The sequence below is a fragment of the Odocoileus virginianus genome, chromosome 4, assembly GCF_023699985.2.
Source record: "Odocoileus virginianus isolate 20LAN1187 ecotype Illinois chromosome 4, Ovbor_1.2, whole genome shotgun sequence".
NCBI classification, from domain to species: Eukaryota; Metazoa; Chordata; class Mammalia; order Artiodactyla; family Cervidae; genus Odocoileus; species Odocoileus virginianus.
The window spans coordinates 77,799,078-77,818,500 of NC_069677.1; the positions used below are offsets into that span (position 1 = coordinate 77,799,078).

Below are 19,423 nucleotides of genomic sequence, written 5' to 3' on the forward strand. Positions count from 1 at the left end.
TTGCTCCTTTCCTTTAGGAAGGAATGTGTTATTTAAAGAAGGTTGAAAATATTTTATATTTTCACATAATGGTGAGAATTTGGAATATTAAAAAACAAAATCATGAATTTTTGCTGTAATTTGCCTTCATACACATTCTAGATTCTTTGAATTAGATCTCTCTTTAGGCCCTGAATTTGGGAAATGTCTAGAGTGTTGTACTGAAAATCATAAAGGAAGGACACATGCTAACGTTGTATTCCTCTCTACATCCTCATTTTATCTTTGCTGATGAGTGGAGATTTCTTCTCAAATGTGCCTTTTATGGTGATCTCAAGCAACTCATTTCATCCTTTTTTTTCCTTTGTCTTCAGGAGTCTAATCACCGCCAACTGGGCCCAGCAAATCACCCACCGGTTTCCTTTAACATGGGCAGTCCTAAGAAGGTCAGGAATGTGACTTTGGTATAGTACAGACATCCCTTTGGCTTCACATGGCTCTTGACTGAGGACCTACATCTCACTGCTCACGATGTCATCATCGCTTACTGTGATGTCATCACTGCCATCACTCTAACGCTGGGCTCCCACTTTGCAGCATGACCTGGAAGAAACAGTTTTGTCATCATCAGAATGGATATTTTATTTTGAGAGGAAGGACTCCATTTTCCCAACTTCTAAAGTGGAATTTGACTTTTAAAATATTTCAAGATTTCAGCGAATTCCATAGTTACTAAGTAAAAGTTGCACATTCATTATGATAATGCTTCTCATCACTCAACACTCCTGCTTGCTAACCCAGCAAATGACAGATATGTCTACATCCCATTGTGACGTTTAAGAGGTCTTTATTATCTACAGTCTCTTGAAGATAATATTTATGATCCAACCAGTCCATCCTAAAGGAGATCAGTCCTGGGTGTTCATTGGAAGGACTGATGCTGAAGCTGAAACTCCAATACTTTGGCCACCTGATGCAAAGAGTTGACTCATTGGAAAAGACCGTGATGCTGGGAGGGATTGGGGGCAGGAGGAGAAGGGGATGACAGAGGATTAGATGGTTTAATGGTATCACCGACTCAATGGGCATGAGTTTGAGTCAACTCCGGGAGTTTGTGATGGACAGGGAGGCCTGGTGTGCTGCAATTCATGGGGTCGCAAAGAATTGGACACGACTGAGCGACTGAACTGAACTGAACTGAACTATGTGGGTATTATTGCATATTATCTGTGGAAAAAAAGAGGATTAAACATTAGGATCCATCAGATGACTGAAATTGCCCAGAAAATCCATAAGTTGTAGGTTATAACCTACATTCTAAAGCAGAAGTGCACCTTGAGAAATATCTTATTATTGGATGTTGACATGAAGACATTCATTTTTATCTGCTCCCTTATCAATCTTGTTCTCATGTCCTCAGGTGAGTTACATGTGGATTTTGCTGTTTGGGGGATGTATCTCCAGCCATGAACACACTGGATATGGGCAATAACGTTCTCTCATAAATAAAAGGGAAGACACCAAAAAATCTTTTATTGTTCTTCTTAACTCTTTACTATTTAAATGTTTAAATAATCATAGAGTTTAAGAACCAGGCATTTTCCAAGAAACAAAACAGGAGACCTCTATTAAAAATTCTTTTTTCATTTTCTATGTAGAGATTCTCAGTGCATTTTGCTGACAGCCCCATCTCTTCATATTTAATGTAGAGGTTGGCCTATGATTTGACTGAGCTCTGCACTGGCTGGTGAAGATTACTGCGATGTAGTAATTAGCAACTCCCCTGAGCCCCCCAGGCCCAACCATGCTATTGTCAAGATAGAATTTGACTTTTCAGAAGTATTAGGATTTTATGGCACCCCACTCCACTGTTCTTGCCTGGAGAATCCCATGGACAGAGGAGCCTGGTGGGCTGCCGTCTATGGGGTCACACAGAGTCAGACACGACTGAAGTGACTTAGCAGCAGCAGTGAATTCCTTAGAGTTACCTGGTAAAAGACACACATTCATTGTGATGATGATGTTTCTTATCATACATTCCTGTGTGCTAATCCATTCACAAAGAAGTCTGTACAGGCAGACCTCAGAAATGTTGTAGGGTCGGTTCCAGACCACAGTAATAGAGCAAGTCACACAATTTTTTTTTTTTTTTTTGGATTCCCAGAGCATGTGAAAGTTATATTTACATATACTGTAGTCTATTGAATGAGCCTTTGTGTTATGTCTAAAAGAACAATGCACACATCTTAATTAAAAAATATTTCTTGCTAAAAAATGCTCGCCATCATCTGAGTGGTCAGTGAGTTGCAAGCTTTCTGCAAGAGTCACATCAGAAATCACTGATCACAGGTTATCAATTGAGAAAAACTGCCCAACCTAAAAACGGAGAATTTTTTAATTTGGCAAATTTTCTAAAGCCATCAAGCCTAGAAGGCAGCCTCCTACTGAGCTCCGAGGAACTGCTCCCAAGAGGTAAGGGAGGAGACAGGATATGGAGGAGTTTTTGCAACAATGACCAGATAGTCATCAAAAGGAGACCGTTAATTAAAGAAAACCAGACATCTCAAGTTAAGCAATTCAGTGTTTTTCTATGTATGGGGAGATACAAGAGCCTGTGCTTGCTGCAATCATTCCTTTTCTGTGCATCTCAACTGTCTGGAGCCAGGATCCAGTTCTTTCCTATCCTGGGTCCCCTCAGGGCTCACCTTCAGGGCTGACTGCAGTGGCTGATGGCTTGATGGCCACAGCATCCTTTGTTTGCTGATATGGCAGGCAACAGCAAGTATAATAATAATGAAAGTTTGAAATACTGTGAGAATTACCAAACTGTGACACAGAGACAGGAAGTGAGCAAAGGCTGCTGGAAAATGGCACTGATAGACTTCTGCTGGGTGTCACGAACCTTCAGTCTGTAAATGCAATATCTATGAAGCACAATAAAGCAAAGCATAATAAAATGATGTGTATCTGTATACTAATACTTTTTTTAATCTTAAATTACAGTCAGCTCCTACCCTGGACCCTCTTCTATGAATTGATGACTAACTCAATTAGTCAGATTTGCTGGCACAACATGGAACTGTGTTCTGCTCTGTACCTGTTCTGAATGGCTGGTTCCCATATATTATCCGTTCTGATTGGTTGATGTACATACAAATATCTTCTCTGATTGGGTGGTTCCCATGCACTGTGCATTCTGATTTGCTGGTGTACCTAGACTAATTATTCTGATTGGGTGGCTTTCCTGCTTTCAGTTCAGTTCAGTTCGGTTGCTCAGTCATGTCTGACTGTGTGCAACCCCATGGACTGCAGCACGGCCATGCTTTCCTGTCCATTACCGACTCCTGGAGCTTGCTCAAACTCATGTCCATTGAGTCGGTGATGCCATCCTACCATCTCATCTTGTTATCCCCTTCTCATCCTGCCTTCAGTCTTTCAGGTTGTCAAATACTTTGAATATCACCACTACTTAGAAGATCCTGAAAAAAATACCTCTTATAAGACTGTCCCTAATGTGAGGGAATTGGTCACCTATGTTCTTGAAGGGTGAAACTAAAAGTGCAAAATTTCAGAAAGCCATGAATATTGCTATATCACTTTCCTGAGAGTCCTTTTAATGAGAAACATTAGATGGTTTTAATGAGAAACATTAATTGCCAATACAACTGCTTAAAATTGAGACTCTTGTTTATTATCAAGACTTCTTTACTTCCTGTCAACATGATTCTGTCTCCCGCCTCCATCCCTGAATGAGAAAGAAGAAAGACCAGAGTGTTCAGGAGGCCCTTTAAGCAGAGCTGTTTGATGAGTGAATTCTGTATTTTTCACTTCATGGTTTGCTTTCCTTAAATTGCCACAGAATTTGGATCCTGGGACAAGGCAAATATTATGTCATTTATGCCTTTTGTAGCCTCTACAGAATCTGGCATTCTGTAGGCATTGAATGAATACTAACATCAAATAGGTCAATATTGAAAAAGATAGTATATGGACATTTAATGAATATTTGCCATCTGTCTTCTATAAGTATCATATTCTTGTGGTTATTTTAGGAGTTGGGGGGGGGCGTTGCATGTAGAATACAATTGAACTTTAAGTTTCAAACTCTGGAGAATGATGCCAAATGATCTCCATAGAAATCTCTCCAACTTGCTACATGCTTGGTGAATCAGTCTATAATATTTTTTTCATTCATTAGATTCTTGGAAGTTTTCCTATATTATGAGTAAACAGGTTCTAACAGTAGCTTATTCCATGAGTAAGCTTTCTCAAAGGGATCTTTGGCTAGTTTATTTAAAAAAAAATATTTGTTTATTTATTTGGCTGTGTTCAGTCTTAATTGCAGCATGGGGCATCTAGTTCCCTGACTGGGAAGGAAACCCAGGTCCCCTGCATTGGGAGTATGGAGTCTCAGCCACTGGACTACCAGGGAAGTCCCCTGGCTAGTTTTTATCTTACAAGAGGAATGAACATTTTACAAATAGAACTATCTAGAGTTGACCTATCCAATACTATAGACACATGTGGCTATTTGCATTTAAATTATTTGAAATTAAATGAAATATGATTGATTTCCTCAATCCCAGTGGCCACATGTCAAGTGCTCAATACCATGTGTGGCTAGTGGCTGCTATGTTGGACATGTAGGTTACAGATTTCATTGCTGCAGAAAGCTTTTTGGATAGTGCTGACCTAGAACTATCTACTTGGAAATGACCTTGGTGTGTCAAGGATGGGCTGTTTTACACAAACACGCAGTCTGTGTTTGCTCGCAGTGTTATGTCTGTGTACTTGCCAGCTTCTATTTAGGAATCCTGCAAACCCCAGGGCAGCTCTCAACTGATAATGGGATTTTGCTGATGTGATAAACCTCTCTCACCCCTGCAATGCACAGAGCTGAAGCAGGCTTGGGGGAAGGGGTGAGGGAAGTTAAAGCATCGTGTCCAAGGACGTTTCTCTGAAAGATACATATGCCTCCCTGCCAATGAAAGACCAATGAAGCTACAGATGCATTTAAACAAGTGTCCCTCAAAGCCTTGAGTCACAAAATGAGAGCCAGGGAGACCGCACCTGCCCATCCTTTCCGGGTTCTTTGACCTTGGTTACACTGTCAGATTCCAAGCCTGCCCCAGGGAGTTAAGGATCTTCCTTTGTTTACTTAGGGCTTCCCTGGTGTCTTAGCTGGTAAAGGAGGACTCAAGTCATTCAGGAAATCAGCCTTGAATTTTCATTGGAAGGACTGATGCTGAAGTTGAAGCGCCAATATTTTGGTCAGCTGATGTGAAGAGCGGACTTATCAGAAAAGACTCTGATGCTGGGTAAGATTGAGGGCAGGAGGAGAAGGGGATGACAGAGGATGAGATGGTTGGATGGCATCACTGATTCAATGGACATGCATTTTGAGCAAACTCAGAAGAGAGCGAAGGACAGGGAAGCCTGGTGTGCTGCAGTTTGTGGGGTCACAAAGAGTCGGATATGACTTGATGACTAAACAACAACAGCAACAACAGCAACATGCCCTTTGGAAAGAACATGTGTCCTGTGCAGAGACGGAGGACAGTCCTCTTTGTGGGTGGACTGACCCAGGTGAGACCCAGATGAGAATGTGGGTTTCAGATGGAGGAAGAGATGGGCTGTTCCAGGGGAAGGGGTTCGGGGAGGTAAAATGGGATAGATGGTGGTCCAGCAGACCCTTGCAGGACATTTAGGTCACCATCCACAGGACTGACGGGGCACGAGAGGTGGCCAGGCCTGCACAGAGAAGGCCCCTGACAGTTGCTGGGCCACAGGTAGAGGGACACGGCCAAGCCATGGACAATTGGCTGGGAGGGAGTCAGGTAACAAAGACACAGTCTCCTCACTCTGCTGCTCACCAAGCCCGACCAGAGCCAGGTCTCCAGAGAGCTTGCTGATGGCATCCACGCAGGATGGAGAGGGGTGAGTGTGGCTGATGGGTGGGAGAGGCAGGGAGAAGACCCTTGATGACATTTAGGAAACAGAACTTGAGGCATCGAGAATGTGCTTGTGATGTCACAGGGAAAGATGTTGTGCCTGGCAGGGTTCCACTTCTTCTTCTTGGGGTGAATCCATTTACCCCAAGAGGACACATATCAGAGGAAAGGAATTTGGCTGCATTGAACTTTAGTGGGTTTTATCTTTGGTGATGCGTCAGTAGAACAAAGGGGTTGAACAGTGAACCCCTGAAGTCCCTTCTGGAGATGCCCACCTCCCCAGTCCTCTGACCTGTGCTCACCAGAATGGTCCACTTCTTAGGACCGAGGTCGCCCTGCTCCGAGTTGCGTGCAGACTTTCCTCATCCCTGCAGCGTTTGGAAGGAGCCTCGTTCCCCTGCAGTTGGTAAATATTTAATTCTCACCCTGCACAGCCTGTAAATCATGCCACAGGCCGCGGCCTCAGGTGAGGCTCACGCTGTAACTCTTATGAAGCAGGTGCTCTGGCTTCTCAACTTGGGAAAGGCAGAATTTGAAGAAGCAGCCTGGGTCCAGAGCTGAAACAACCCCACAATCGTCTTCTTTTGTTGAGTGAGACATGTTATTTCTAAGACTATAATGAGATTCTGACCCTGTGGGCTGGTGGGAAGATTTGTGAGAATCATCACTCACCCTATGGCTTCAGACGGAGCGGTTCGTGCCTGGCCTCATAATCATACTGGGTTGACAAAGCAGACAATTTATAAGATTCTAGTAGTGTCTATGGGGGAAATGTAGCATAGGATGTATTAATTATATTTCTCTACAGAAACCTTAAGAATGTAGGATGTTTCACAGAGTAACTGAATTTAGCAACTCTTGGTAATGCTCCAATTTCATGGCTAATAAAGTCTAAGGTAGTTCAATGAATAGCACATGATTGTCTAAATCAAAAACTAATTTAAAAAATTACAGTTGCTCTAGTTTTGTTTGTTTCACTCAGAATGGACAAACTGGACTGAACTAAAAGGCTGTGCAGTCAGCCTGGAGGCTTAGAGCAGCTTCTTCACAGTTGTGCTGTGTGTGTGTGTGTTCTGGCTTTGTGCATGTAACTGTATGACGTGTGTGTGTGCTGTGTTTGTGTGTTTATTTGTATGGTGTGTATGTATGTGTGCTGTTTTTGTATATGTGAATGTATCTGTTTGTGTTCTGTGTTTATGTATGTGAGTGTATGTGTGTGTGCTGTGTTTGTGTATTTGTATGGTGTGTATGTATATGTGCTCCTGAGTCAAGTTCAGCTGCTGCTAAGTTCTATTATGGCCCATGAACTAAGGACGGTTTTTGCATTTTTAAATGGTTGAAAAAAAGCAAAAGAAGAATAATGTTTTATGAGGTGAAAATTATGTGCAATTCAAATGTCAGTGTCCACAAGCGGGGTTTTATCAGAAGCCAGTCACTGTGGACGTGTTTTCTGGGGCTATATTCAGGCCTGAAGAAAGAGTTGAAAAGAGCTGTGACCGAGACCATTCGGCCCGCAAAGACCGACACAGTCACTCTGTGGTCCTTTGAATCAGCAGTGTGCTGACCTACCTCCACACAAGGACACTTTCCTGGGTTATGTCAGTGAGTCCTCGCTTAGTCCAGTGTGGTCCCAATGAGCCAAGTGAAGTCACAAGATACAGTCACAGACAGACCCGTGTGTCTTCTGACCCCAGGCCTTTCATACTGCAGGGTAGGTTCTCTGCCTGCGGTGTGTTCTGGGCGACTCTCCCCTGCCTCTCCATCGCTCTTAGGATGAAATTTCAAACCCTGCCATGGCCTCCGAGGCCCAGCTGGGTATTCCCCCAACCCTCCCTGGCCGGGCATCACTCTCCACACTGGTCACTGCGGTGCAGAAGGTACCACAGGGATCTATGGGTCCGCCCACCCCAGGGCCTTTGTACCTGCTTGGATCATCCACTCCCCCCTTCCTTCACTTTATGCAACTCCAGCTGATCCTTCAGCTTCTCTTTGGTGAGGCCTCTGGATGCTTCTGCACTGTTAGTTGGCTACTCTGTCTGCTGTGGTTCCGGGTGGGAGCTGGCCACACAGAAAGATGCCTGCAATTTGGGAGGCGGACATGAAGGCCCAGTGATGGTGCATGAGGAAGTCCAGGTGCCCTTGGACTTCACCCCTGCCAAGGTTGGCCTGCTGCAAGGCCTTCTGGCTTGCCCATGACCCTTTCCCCTGCTTCTCTGGGTCCTGGCAGGTGTGTGAAGCTCTGCAGGGAAGGTTGCTGGCTTCTGCAGGGCACCTGTGTCGTTGGGGTGCTCGAGCTGAGAGTAAGGCTGTGTTTCTTCCCAGGTTCTAGTTCATGTGGCTGCTGACTATCACTTCACATCTCACTCCTCTCCTGTGGCCCAACTGCAGGGGCCATGCTCACCTGGGCTTCTCAGCTTCCCCTCACAGGCCCTGCATAGGGCCTCTTTTCTGACCCTCCAACCCTCCCCTTCTGGGCCTTTCCTTCCCCAGCATGTCCTGTGATGTGGGAGGTGGAATTCTGATGATTAATCCCTTATTCTGATGTTTGAGAATCTCTTGGACTGCAAGATCAAACCAGTCTATCCTAAAGGAAATCAGTCCTGAATATTCATTGGAAGGACTGATGCTGAAGCTGAAGCTCCAATCCTTTGGCCACCTGATGCGAAGAGTTGACTAATTGGAAAAGACCCTGATGCTGGGAAAGATTGAGGGCGGGAGAAGAAGCGGGTGACAGGGTGAGATAGTTAGCATCATTGACTAAAGGGACACGAATCTGAGCAAACTCCAAAAGATAGTGAAGGACAGGGAAGCCTGGCATGCTGCAGTCCAAGGGGTCACAGAGTTGGACCCAACTGAGCGACTGAACAACAACATTCTGAAACAGAGTTTCCTGGTTCCTTGATGGAACTCTGATTCCTTCCCTGCTGGGTTAATGACTCGACACAATTAATATGTCACCTTCGCTGTCTCCTTCATTGCACTAATGATGTAATTGTGTAATTAATTACTGACTGGCTACTTGCCCATTAAATTCCATGAAGGTGGGCTGGCTCCTTACCCACCAGCTCCCTGTGGCCCTGGCATTGTTCCTATCAGGGCAGGTGTGTCCCACGTGGTGGATACACTCCTGCAAAATGAATGATTCATTTCAGAAGCAGCGTGGGCACATGGAAATGGGCTTTGCTCTTCTGCTGTGGCTCACCTTGTTTTCAGAACCTCCAGGCTCTCCAGGCCCATTTTGACTAACGCATGTTTAGTGGCCACTCTCTCTTCCTTGGCTCACCTGGTCCCGCACTATCTCCAGTCAAGGGGACACAGGCACCGAACTGTGGCTCAAAGAAATCACTGTGATTTATTTTATTTTGGGGGAGTCATTACTGAGTTAAATTTTCCCTTTTTTGGAGACTAAAAAGTGAAAGTGAAAAGTGAAGTCGCTCAGTCATGTCTGACTCTCTGCGACTACCAGGCTCCTCTCTCCATGGGATTCTCCAGGCAAGAGTACTGGAGTGGGTGCCATTTCCTTCTCCAGGGGATCATCCCAAGTCAGGAATTGAACCCGGGTCTCCTGCATTGCAGGCAGACGCTTTAACCTCTGAGCCACTAGGGAAGACTTAGAGGCCTCTAAAAGCCTGGTGCAGGGGAAAACAGCCTGCAAAGAAGCGACGGCTCGCAGCCAGCTTGCTCTGTGACCCTGGGCACATTGCCTGGCTCCTTTCAGTTGTGGCCTCTTTGGTCAAAGGTGTGACCCTTCTTCTTGGGCAGGTGCAATGCTTGAGCTTCTTAGTGACTGACATTCCTGGAGACTTTCAGTTGAAGGTGGGTTTCTAGATTTCTACAACACTAGGGAAAAGTCTGCAATATGTTCAAATGTCTCAGCAGACATTCTACATAAGTGATAAATTTGTATCTTCTACATAAGTGATAAATCTGTATCATCAAAACTCCACAAACAATGAATACTGCAGAGGGTATGGAGAGAAGGGAACCTTCCTACACTGTTGGTGGGAATGCATCCACTATGGAGAACAGTATGGAGGTGCCTTAAAAAAACGAAAATTAGAGGTTCCTTAAAAAACTAAAAATAAAGTTGCCACATGATGCAGCATTCCTGCTCCTGGGCATATATCCAGGGATTAATTTAACCTGAGCCTATTTTTCACTATAAATATCTCACAATAAATACAATCATAAAGTATATTTATCATGCATGTAAAGTACATTGACTTCTCTATAAACACAGTTATCTTGACAATCAACAGAAGATTAAAGTTGGTTTAGGGAGGAGCTTCCTCAAGACTTGTTCACCATTCTGGAAAAGTGCATCCCAATAGCACCGCTATTCTGAGTATTTGAGTTGCTCATACAGTGCCCAGGGATCCGTCTGGATTTATAGCTGCTGCATCCTGGTAATTCTCAGCATGGACTCAGGGATCTGATGACTTCATATGTCTTCTGGTTTAGTTCTGTACTTGTGTGCTCAGTCGTGTCCGATTTTTTGTGATTCTTTGGACTGTAGCCCACCAGGTTCCTCTGTCCATGGGGATTCTTCAGGCAAGAATACTGGAGTGGGTTGCCATTTCCTCCTCCAGGAGACCTTCCCAACCTAGGCACTGAACACGTGTCTCTTGCATTGCAGGCAGATTCTTTACCTGCTGAGCCATTGGGGGTCCTACTAGGCTTTATTTTGGTAGTCTTATAAATGACTTCCCTTTTATATCACCTTAGTTAAAGATTTATCTGATTAAAGTATAGTTGATTTACAGTGTTGTGTTAGTCTCTGCGATACAGCAGAGTCATTCAGTTATACATATACACACATTCTTTTCCATGTTCTTTTCCATTATGGTTTATCACAGGATATTGAATATAGTTCCCTGTGCTATACAGTAGTACCTCATTGTTTATCCATTCTATATATAACAGTTTGCATCTGCTAATCCCAAATGCCCAATCCATCCCTCCCTTCTCCTTAGTAAGCACAAGGCTGTCCTCTCCATCTGTGAGTCTATTTCATAGATTAGTTCATTTGTGTCATATTTTAGATTCCACATGTAATATCATTTGATATTTGTCTTTGACTTACTTCACTTAGTATGATAATCTCTAGGTCCACCCATGTGGCTTCAAATGGCATTATTTCATTGTTTTTTATGACTGAGTAGTATTCCATTGTACTACATACCACACCTTTATCCATTCATCTGTCGATGGACATTTAGATTGCTATCATGTCTTGGTTATTGTGAATAGTGCTGCTATGAACATAAAAGTGCATGTATCTTTTTGTTTTTTTCTTTTTAACTTATTTTTTAATTGAAGGATAATTGCCTTACAGAATTTTGTTGTTTTCTGTCAAACCTCAACATGAATCAGCCATAGGTATACATATATCCCCTCCCTTTTGAACCTCCCTCCCATCTTCCTCCCCATTCCACACTTCTAGGTTGATACAGAGCCCCTGTTTGAGTTTCCTGAGACATACAGCAAATTCCCGTTGGCTATCTATTTTACACATGGTAATGTAAGTTTCTGTGTTACTCTTTCCATACATCTCACCCTCTCCTCCCCTCTTCCCATGTCCATAAGTTTATTCTGTATGTCTGGTTCTCAATTATTGCCCTGTAAATAAATTCTTAAGTACCGTTTTCTAGATTCTGTATATGTGCATTAGAATATGATATTTATCTTTCTCTTTCTGACTTACTTCACTCTGTATAATAGGTTCTAGGTTCATCCACCTCATCAGAACTGACTCAAAGGTGTTTCTTTTTATGGCTGAGTAATATTCCATCATGTATATGTACCACAGCTGCTTTATCCATTCATCTATCTAGGTTACTTCCATGTTCTAGCTGTTGTAAATAGTGCTGCAATGAACAATGGGATACATGTGTTTTTTTCAATTTTGGTTTCCTTTTTCATAATTTTTCAGTTATGCCTAGGAGTGGGATTGCTGGGTCATATGGTGGTTTTATTTCTAGTTTTTTAAGGAATCTCCATATAGTCTTCCATAGTGGCTGTATCCATTTCATCTCTTCCCATCTGTCATTTTTCTTAACTGTTTACATCCTCCTTGGAATAATTCTGAGTGTTGGAGAATTATCAGTGATATCAGAGCCTCATGGTAATTATAGTTCTGGGCTTGATGTTTCTTGTTTGCAAAGCTTATTTCTTCTGGTGCTGAATTCAGCATTTACATGCAGCAAACACATCACTTAAAATTGGATGTGGGTCCCACTTCTGCCTAGGGTGGAGAAAGCTGGAAAGAACATCACTCAGACTTTCAGGAGAAGAAGCCAGATAAGCCACAAAGTTGTAATTTTTCCTGAACTCATCATAGGGCAATCAAGTAGCCTCAATTTCAAGGGGTGAAGTTCTTCCCTCCAGTCACAAGTACTGCCTCAGAACAGAGATGAAGTCACTCCTGTCATCAGAGTGTTCCAAAGAATTCAGCAAAATTTTTAATTAATTGCTACAAACCTAGTGTGGACTAACATGGCAGCAAAGAGACCCCTAGACTTAATGGGACTTGGACCCGCCCCCAGACTCTTTCCTATGGAACTCCATCACTCCAGGCAGATTGGGTTAGGCTGGAGAGAGCCCAGTTGGTGATGCAGGCCTGCAGACTATATTAGATACCATTGCAGGGGCAGAGTGAGGGGAGGGGAGCAGTAACCTCACCCTAGTGCCTGACCCATCACTTGAAGCCTTAAACCGATGTGTTCAGTTGCTCAGTCATGCCCAACTCATCGTGACCCCATACCATAGCTTGCCAGGCTCCTCTGTCTGCAGGGTTTTCCAGGTAAGAACACTGGAGTAGGTTGCCATTCCCTTCTCCAGATAGGAAAGGAGGCAGTGGGGTTTGTAGCCTCCGAGATGCAGATACACACCAGTTGATGCTGAAGGAAGGAAAGAAGTCAGACCCTCTACCTGGAGAGACAACTCCTCTACCTGGGAGTTGTTGTTGTTCAGTCACTAAGATGTGTCTGACTCTCTGTGGCTCTGAGGACTGCAGCAGGCCAGACTTCCCTGTCCTCCACTATCTCCAGGAGTTTGCTCAAGCTCATGTCCATTGAGATGGGTGGAGAGAGCACTGGCCCAGCATCCTACACTCACGCCACTAGCATCTCCTGTCGCTGGGGAGGGCAGGGAGCGCTCTTGTAGGACTCACTGACGATACAGAGCAGCTGGACCTTCATGGGAAGGAGGTTCAGGGATACCTGCAAAGCTCCACCCTCAAGTCCCAAGCCCAAAGGACGATCTGAGGCTGATGCTGGGCTGGGCGATGAAGACGCTCAATCACACCTGCCAGCCCAGCAGGGACAGGGAGCAGGGGAGGGAGCAAGAGCTCCCAGAAGCTCAGGAAACTCCGAGAGGCAGGTGTGCAGGGTCGGGTGAAAGCTGAGGATAGGGCCTGAGCACAGAGGTAAACCTTTCTGCACTTCAGCTCCTACCTGAGCACAGAGCATCCGAGGGATTATCAAGTCTTTGGTTCCGTGAGGGTAATGGGATCAGTCAGCTTGGACTGCCATAACAAAGTACCACCGACTTGGTGGCTTAGAACTACAGAACTTTATTTTCTCACAGATGTCAGTGGGGATGGTTTCTCCCACGACCTCCCTCCTTGGCTTGCAGATGGCTTTCTTCTGGTTGTGCCCTCAGATGGTCTTTGTTCTGTGCAGGAGCATCCCTGGCACCTCTTCTTCTTCTTCTAAGGACACCAGTCAGGTTGGATTAGAGTCCACTCTTGTGACTTCATTTAACCTTTATTACCTCTTTCAGATGCTTCCCTGGTGACTCAGATGGTAAAGAATCTGCCTGCAATGCAGGAGACATGAATTTGATCCCTGGGTCGGGAAGATCTGCTGGAGGAGGAAATGGTAACCCACTCCAGTATTCTTGCCTGAAGAATCCCATGGACAGGGGAGCCTGGTGGGCTACAGTCTGTGGGATCACAGAGTCGGACATGCATAGTGACAAGGACGCATACACACACACACACCCTGTAAAAGTCCCATCTCCAAGTGCAGTCGTGTTCTGATTTACTGGGGGTGAGGGCTTCCTTTGTAGCTCAGTCAGTAAAGACTCTCCCTGAAATGCAGGAGACCTGGGTCTGATCCCTGAGTTGGGAAGATCCCCTGGAAAAGGAAATGGCAACCCACTCCAGTATCCTTGCCTGGAAAATCTCATGGACAAAGGAACCTGGTGGGCTACAGTCCATGGGGTTTGCAGAGTCGGGCACAACTGAACGACTAACACTAGGGCTTCCTCAAATGGGTTTTTTTTTTAGGGGGGGACAAATCAGTTCATAATGGTAACAGTAACTGAGAAAACCCAAAGCCAGTTCAATCCCAGAGCTACTTGATCCTTCATCTCTTTTTAAAAAAGCACCTACCATTATAGATGTTTTTCTTGTTGCTGTATGATCTTTGAGTTGCCATGTTTAACGGCTACATAACATTTCTTTTTCTGGCTCTGTCATTCTTACGTCCTTACTATTGTTGCATATTTTAGGTTAGTTCTGTATATCTTCTTACAAGGAAAATTCTCTACATACATGTTTTCACATAATTTGGAATCATTCCTTTGGATAGATTCTGTGCTCAGTCACTTCAGCAATGTCCAACTCTTTGCAACTTGTCGGCTGTAGCAAGCCACACTCCTGTGTTCATAGGATTCTCCAGGCAAGAATACTGGAGTGGGTTGCCAGTGACCCCCTCCAGGGATAGATTCTAAAAAGATACATTATAGTATCAAAGGGCATGACGCCTCTCATGGATGAATTGTGTCTTCTTCAAAATTCTTGTGTTGGAGCCTTGACCCTAACAGGATGGTATTTGGAGGTGGGGCCTTTGGGAGCTAATTAGGGTTAAAAGAGGTTGTAGGGTAGGGCCCTAATCTGATGGATTGGTGTCCCTAGAGGAGGAGGAGACCCCAGAGAACTCTCTCACTCCGAGCACACCTGGCAGAGGAAGGGCCACGGGAGAATAGGGGGAGAAGGCAGCCGGCTGCAAGCCAGGAGGAACGGTCACCAGGAATCACATTTCCTGGCACTTTGATCTTGGACTTCTGTTACCAGTCAGGGCTCTTCACCTTTCCCAATTGATAGAAATTGACTAGAGGCCACACAAGAAATTCAGGCAGGGCTTTGCTGGGGTCTCTGCTGCAGCAGGGCAGCAGGAGAACAAACCAGTTTCCCTTGCTTGCTCTCTCCCTGGGAGGCGGGTGGCAAGCTTGTTTCTTGCACCCGGTGAGGATAGAGGTTTGTTCAGGGATCAGGCTGCAGGGGTGGCTTAGGGGTCTGCCCACTCCTTAGGTGGTGTCCAGAGCAAGGGGCACACACAGTACTTTGCTTTTGCTCTGCGCTTTTTAAAAGTAGCAGTGTGGTTTTTTGGTCTCTTTGTGTCTTTAAGGTCCAGAATTTGCCCCAACTGTGCATACACATGGCTATTTTTAATCCCAGAGAGTTTTCTTTTATTTTGTCCTCCACGAGAGGTATGTCCAGATGCAAACACTACAGCACTGATGCAAAGGGTCCCAGGTCCCAGCCTGTCTCACTTGCAGCCTCTAGAACTGGGAGAAAATAAATTTCTCTGGTAAGGGCCACCCCTTCTGTGGCCTAGTGTATGCAGACTGAGCAGACTATTACAGCCCCTTCATACACATGCACTACTTAACCTGCAAGGGTCCCAGTTCACATTAAAAGTCATCTGCTTTTATGACTATACAGAAACTTTTCTTCTGAATGAACTTTTCTGTCATCTGTAAACCTAAGATATTCAAATAAACTTTCCTCCTTTAAATAATTTTTGGAAATCTATTTCAGATCCTAACACTGATATTCCATAATTCACAATTATAAATTTTGTATCTTTAAGCTTACCAATAACAAAGTCATACCCTAATTCTGATATTTATTCCTCCCTTTGTTTTAGATTATCCCTTTTACACAGCAGGAAACAAAAAGATGGCCAGATGAATAAATAACAAAAACAAGAATCTCCAAACACCCCCAACCAAACACTCTAGAGTTATAAGAATTCATCCTTAAACTCTATAAATATCTTTTAAAATAGACATTTTCCAAAGTACATTTTTATATCTTAATAAAAAATGACTATTATTTAAATACTTGTTGCTGTGACATGAATTGTGTTCATTCAAAAAATAGGGGAAAACTTTGGTAAAACATTTTTCTGCCATGTGAATCAGCAAACATGGTAAGCAAGAGATATATAAAATTTACAAATGAATAGTTGAGAGGGGATTTACTTACCATCCCTGAGTGATCTGACTTTTGAGATAAACACTTGGCTTGCTCTTAGACTTCTCTGGGACTACAGAATTATCCCGCTAATGGAGAACCAAATTTGCTCCAGAACCTTTAATTTGCTATCTTCAATTGAAGTTGAAGAGTCAGTCAATAAGCATTCATTGATTTTTTCCAAGGCTCCTTAGGACACAAAGAATGAGATACTGTCCACATCGAATTTTCAACTCACTGGTTTGTCAAAGTCTTGTTTTAAGGTTGGCTGCTGCTTATGATGGTCTCTTTGTGGACCTGCATTTTGGCTCTCATAAGCGCTAATATTACCTAAGAGACAGAAATAGCTTTGCCTTTTGGGTCTGTCTACTTTATATTTCTTCAAAGAATGGCTATATTGCAGATGTACAGGCCAGGACTTTTCAAGGAATTAGGGAAATTTTCAGATAATCCAATATTGTCACTTAAAATTGGCTCATAAATTCAGTTAACTCATCACCCAGTTTCTTGACTACACAAAACTGATGGGGTGAAGGATAGAGTTTCAGCTTAAATCTCTTCCACAGCCAAAGAAGGTGATTCTAGGAGTCACGAGTTAGGGAGTGGGGAGAGGGAGGCGGGGGAGGGGAAGCGAATATGCAGGTATGGATGTTGCCAGGCAATGCAGGAGACCCCGGTTCACCATGTAGGGCAATGGACTGCCAATCTTATTACTTTTCATTATGCATACAGATGATTATATCATAACTGCACTGGATCTAAAACAGACCTGCCACATGGTCCTGTGAGGTTATCCTCTCAGGGTTTATTTGAAATAAACTCTGTGAACATGGGCTTCCCTGATGGTTCAGTTGGTCAAGAACCCACCTGCAATGCGGGAGACCCCAGTTTGATTCCTGAGATGGGAAGATCCGCTGGAGAAGGGATAGGCTACCCACTCCAGTATTCTTGGGCTTCCCTTGTGGCTGAGCTGGTAAAGAATCCACCTGCAACGTGGGAGACCTGGATTCGATCCCTGGGTTAGGAAGATCCCCTGGAAAAGGGAAATGCTACCCATTCCAGTATTCTGGTCTGGAGAATTCCATGGACTGTATAGTCCATGGGGTCGCCCAGTTGGACATGACTGAGCAACTTTCACTTTCACTTTCATGCATGCATGCTAAGTCACTTCAGCTGTGTCTCACTCTTTGTGACCCTATGGCCTATAGCCCTCCAGTGTCTTCTGTCCATGGGATTCTCCAGGCAAGAACACTGGAGTGGGATATTCAGGGTATCTTCCTGACCCAGGGATTGAACCTGCATCTCTTACATCGTCTGCTTTGGCAGGCAGGTTCTTTACCACTAGCTCCACCTGGAAACCCAGTCTCAACTATAAAGCCAGCCGAGGTGCTGCTGAGCTGGAAGGGCCAGACTGGGAGCTCCTTGGAGGAACCCCTGGAAAGACCCCTCTCCCTGAAGAACAGGAGGTTGCAGCTGTCATTCCCCGACTCCATCCCCATGATGAGAGGGTTAATTTTTTCCTCCTCCTCTCCCAGCTCCTCAGAAGCACAGACAGGAAAAGATAAATAGTGACTGCCTGAGTCAGGAGGAGTGGGGGCTGCGAAACACAGGATGAGTCAGAGGGCTCCCTTAAGTCCTCAGATGGGTAGACAGTGGGTTGAGGGACTGGGACGCGGGGCACTGGAAGGCATCTATATGCCAAGGAGCCGCATCTCCCTTTTCCTGTTGATTGCTTGACTTCACAATCAAAGACATGAAGATCAGGGAGGAGGAGAGGAGGAGGACTTGGAAAATCTCAGATTTGATGAATACATCTCTGATCCCCAGAGTTGAACACTAAGTCTTTCTGCTTTTTTGGCAAACTGCCGAGAAATTGTGCAGAACTTGCCGCTACTCTTTGATTGTGATAGTTCTGAGGAAACGAATGAATGAAGACGCCCCCAAGGGTATTGATGAGCATGCTTCCCTTGTCACTGAGACACAAATGGTTCTCTCCAAGGTCCGCGGGAGTAACTAGACCCAAAAATGAATGAATGAGACAGGCTTTAAACTTGCTTATCTTTTCAGGGTCAATGTGGGCAGCTGGAAGAGCCACCTGCAAAATGTAAAATGCTAATCTATTCTCTGAAAAATGCATGACTCTAAGCTTCAGTGACCAAATGGAAGACTGTGATGAGAGCTCACTGGCTACAGTTGGTCTTGTGTTGGGTTATCACCAGTGTATTCTTTTTTAAAAAATATTTATTTATTTGGCTTCTTCAGATCTTAGTTTTGGCACAGAGGATCTTTGATCTTTGTGGCATGTGGGATCTAATTCCCTGAAAGTGAAAGTGTTAGTCACTAAATAGTGTCTGATTCTTTGCGACTGCATGAACTGTAGCCCACCAGGCTCCATGTCCATGGAATTCTCCAGGCAAAAATACTGGAGTGGGTAGCCATTCCCTTTTCCAGGGGATCTTCCTGACCCTGGGATTGAACCAAGGTCTCCTGCATTGCAGGCAGATTCTTTACTGTCTGAACCACCAGGGAAGTCCCTACTAGGGATCAAACCTCCCCTAGCATTGGGAGCACAGGGTCTTGCCACTTGACCACCAGGGAAGTCCCACTACAAATCTACTCTTGAGTTTTTATTTCATCAAGATAAAAATAGTTAACATCTGTCTGAATGTGACACTACACTGCATAAAGATGTGATTGATGCTCTCTTAAAAGATTAAAACAGAACAGACTGAAGAAGTGAGAGACTAAATAATGTAGTATCTATTGTGTAAACATTTGAATGAATGTTTTAAAAAGTGAGATGTTAGCTTCATTACCAAGTAGCAAGGTTGTGAGTGAGGACAGTTGACTTTGGGAAATGGGGACTGGAAGATTTTGCTATTGTGTCAAATGGCAATAAGTGCTTTGGAAAAAAATGTATCTCAAGGGCTTTTCACATTTAGGAAGAGATAATAATCACAGCGGGGATCAAGGATGGCTGAACTGGGACTCCAAAGATGACTCAGGCATGGAACTGTGGCCAACAGTCCATCACACACGTTTTCCAGAGAACACATCATTTAAGCAATCTAGGAGAAGGCAATGGCACCCTACTCCAGTACCCTTGCCTGGAAAATCCCAAGGACAGAGGAGCCTGTTGCAGGAAGAGGAAGAAGCATTGCCCATGGACCTGGATGTGGCCCAAGAGATGCTCTGGAAGCAGACACGTGGTTTAGGATGAGCCGGTTCC

The 19,423-nt window shown here is 44.3% G+C and overlaps 1 protein-coding gene and 1 long non-coding RNA gene across 6 annotated transcripts in view; both read left to right on the forward strand.

The window, feature by feature from the left end:
• The window catches only part of IGSF5 (immunoglobulin superfamily member 5), a 54,073-nt gene extending 52,443 nt beyond the window's left edge, over window positions 1-1,630 (forward strand). For 4 of the 5 annotated variants that reach the window (XM_070466791.1, XM_020868937.2, XM_020868938.2 and 1 more), the window contains one exon: window positions 354-1,630. In XM_070466791.1, the coding sequence (XP_070322892.1) occupies window positions 354-449 (96 nt within the window). In that variant the 3' untranslated portion in view covers window positions 450-1,630. The remainder of the gene's footprint in view (window positions 1-353) is intronic. The other variant, XM_070466793.1, reaches the window with a different exon arrangement.
• Window positions 1,631-4,319: 2,689 nt separating this feature from the next.
• Window positions 4,320-16,059, forward strand: LOC110121676 (uncharacterized). The gene is made up of 2 exons (XR_002309026.2): window positions 4,320-6,336; window positions 15,866-16,059. It is a non-coding gene; the product is annotated as an uncharacterized lncRNA (long non-coding RNA).
• The last annotated feature ends 3,364 nt before the right edge of the window (window positions 16,060-19,423 follow it).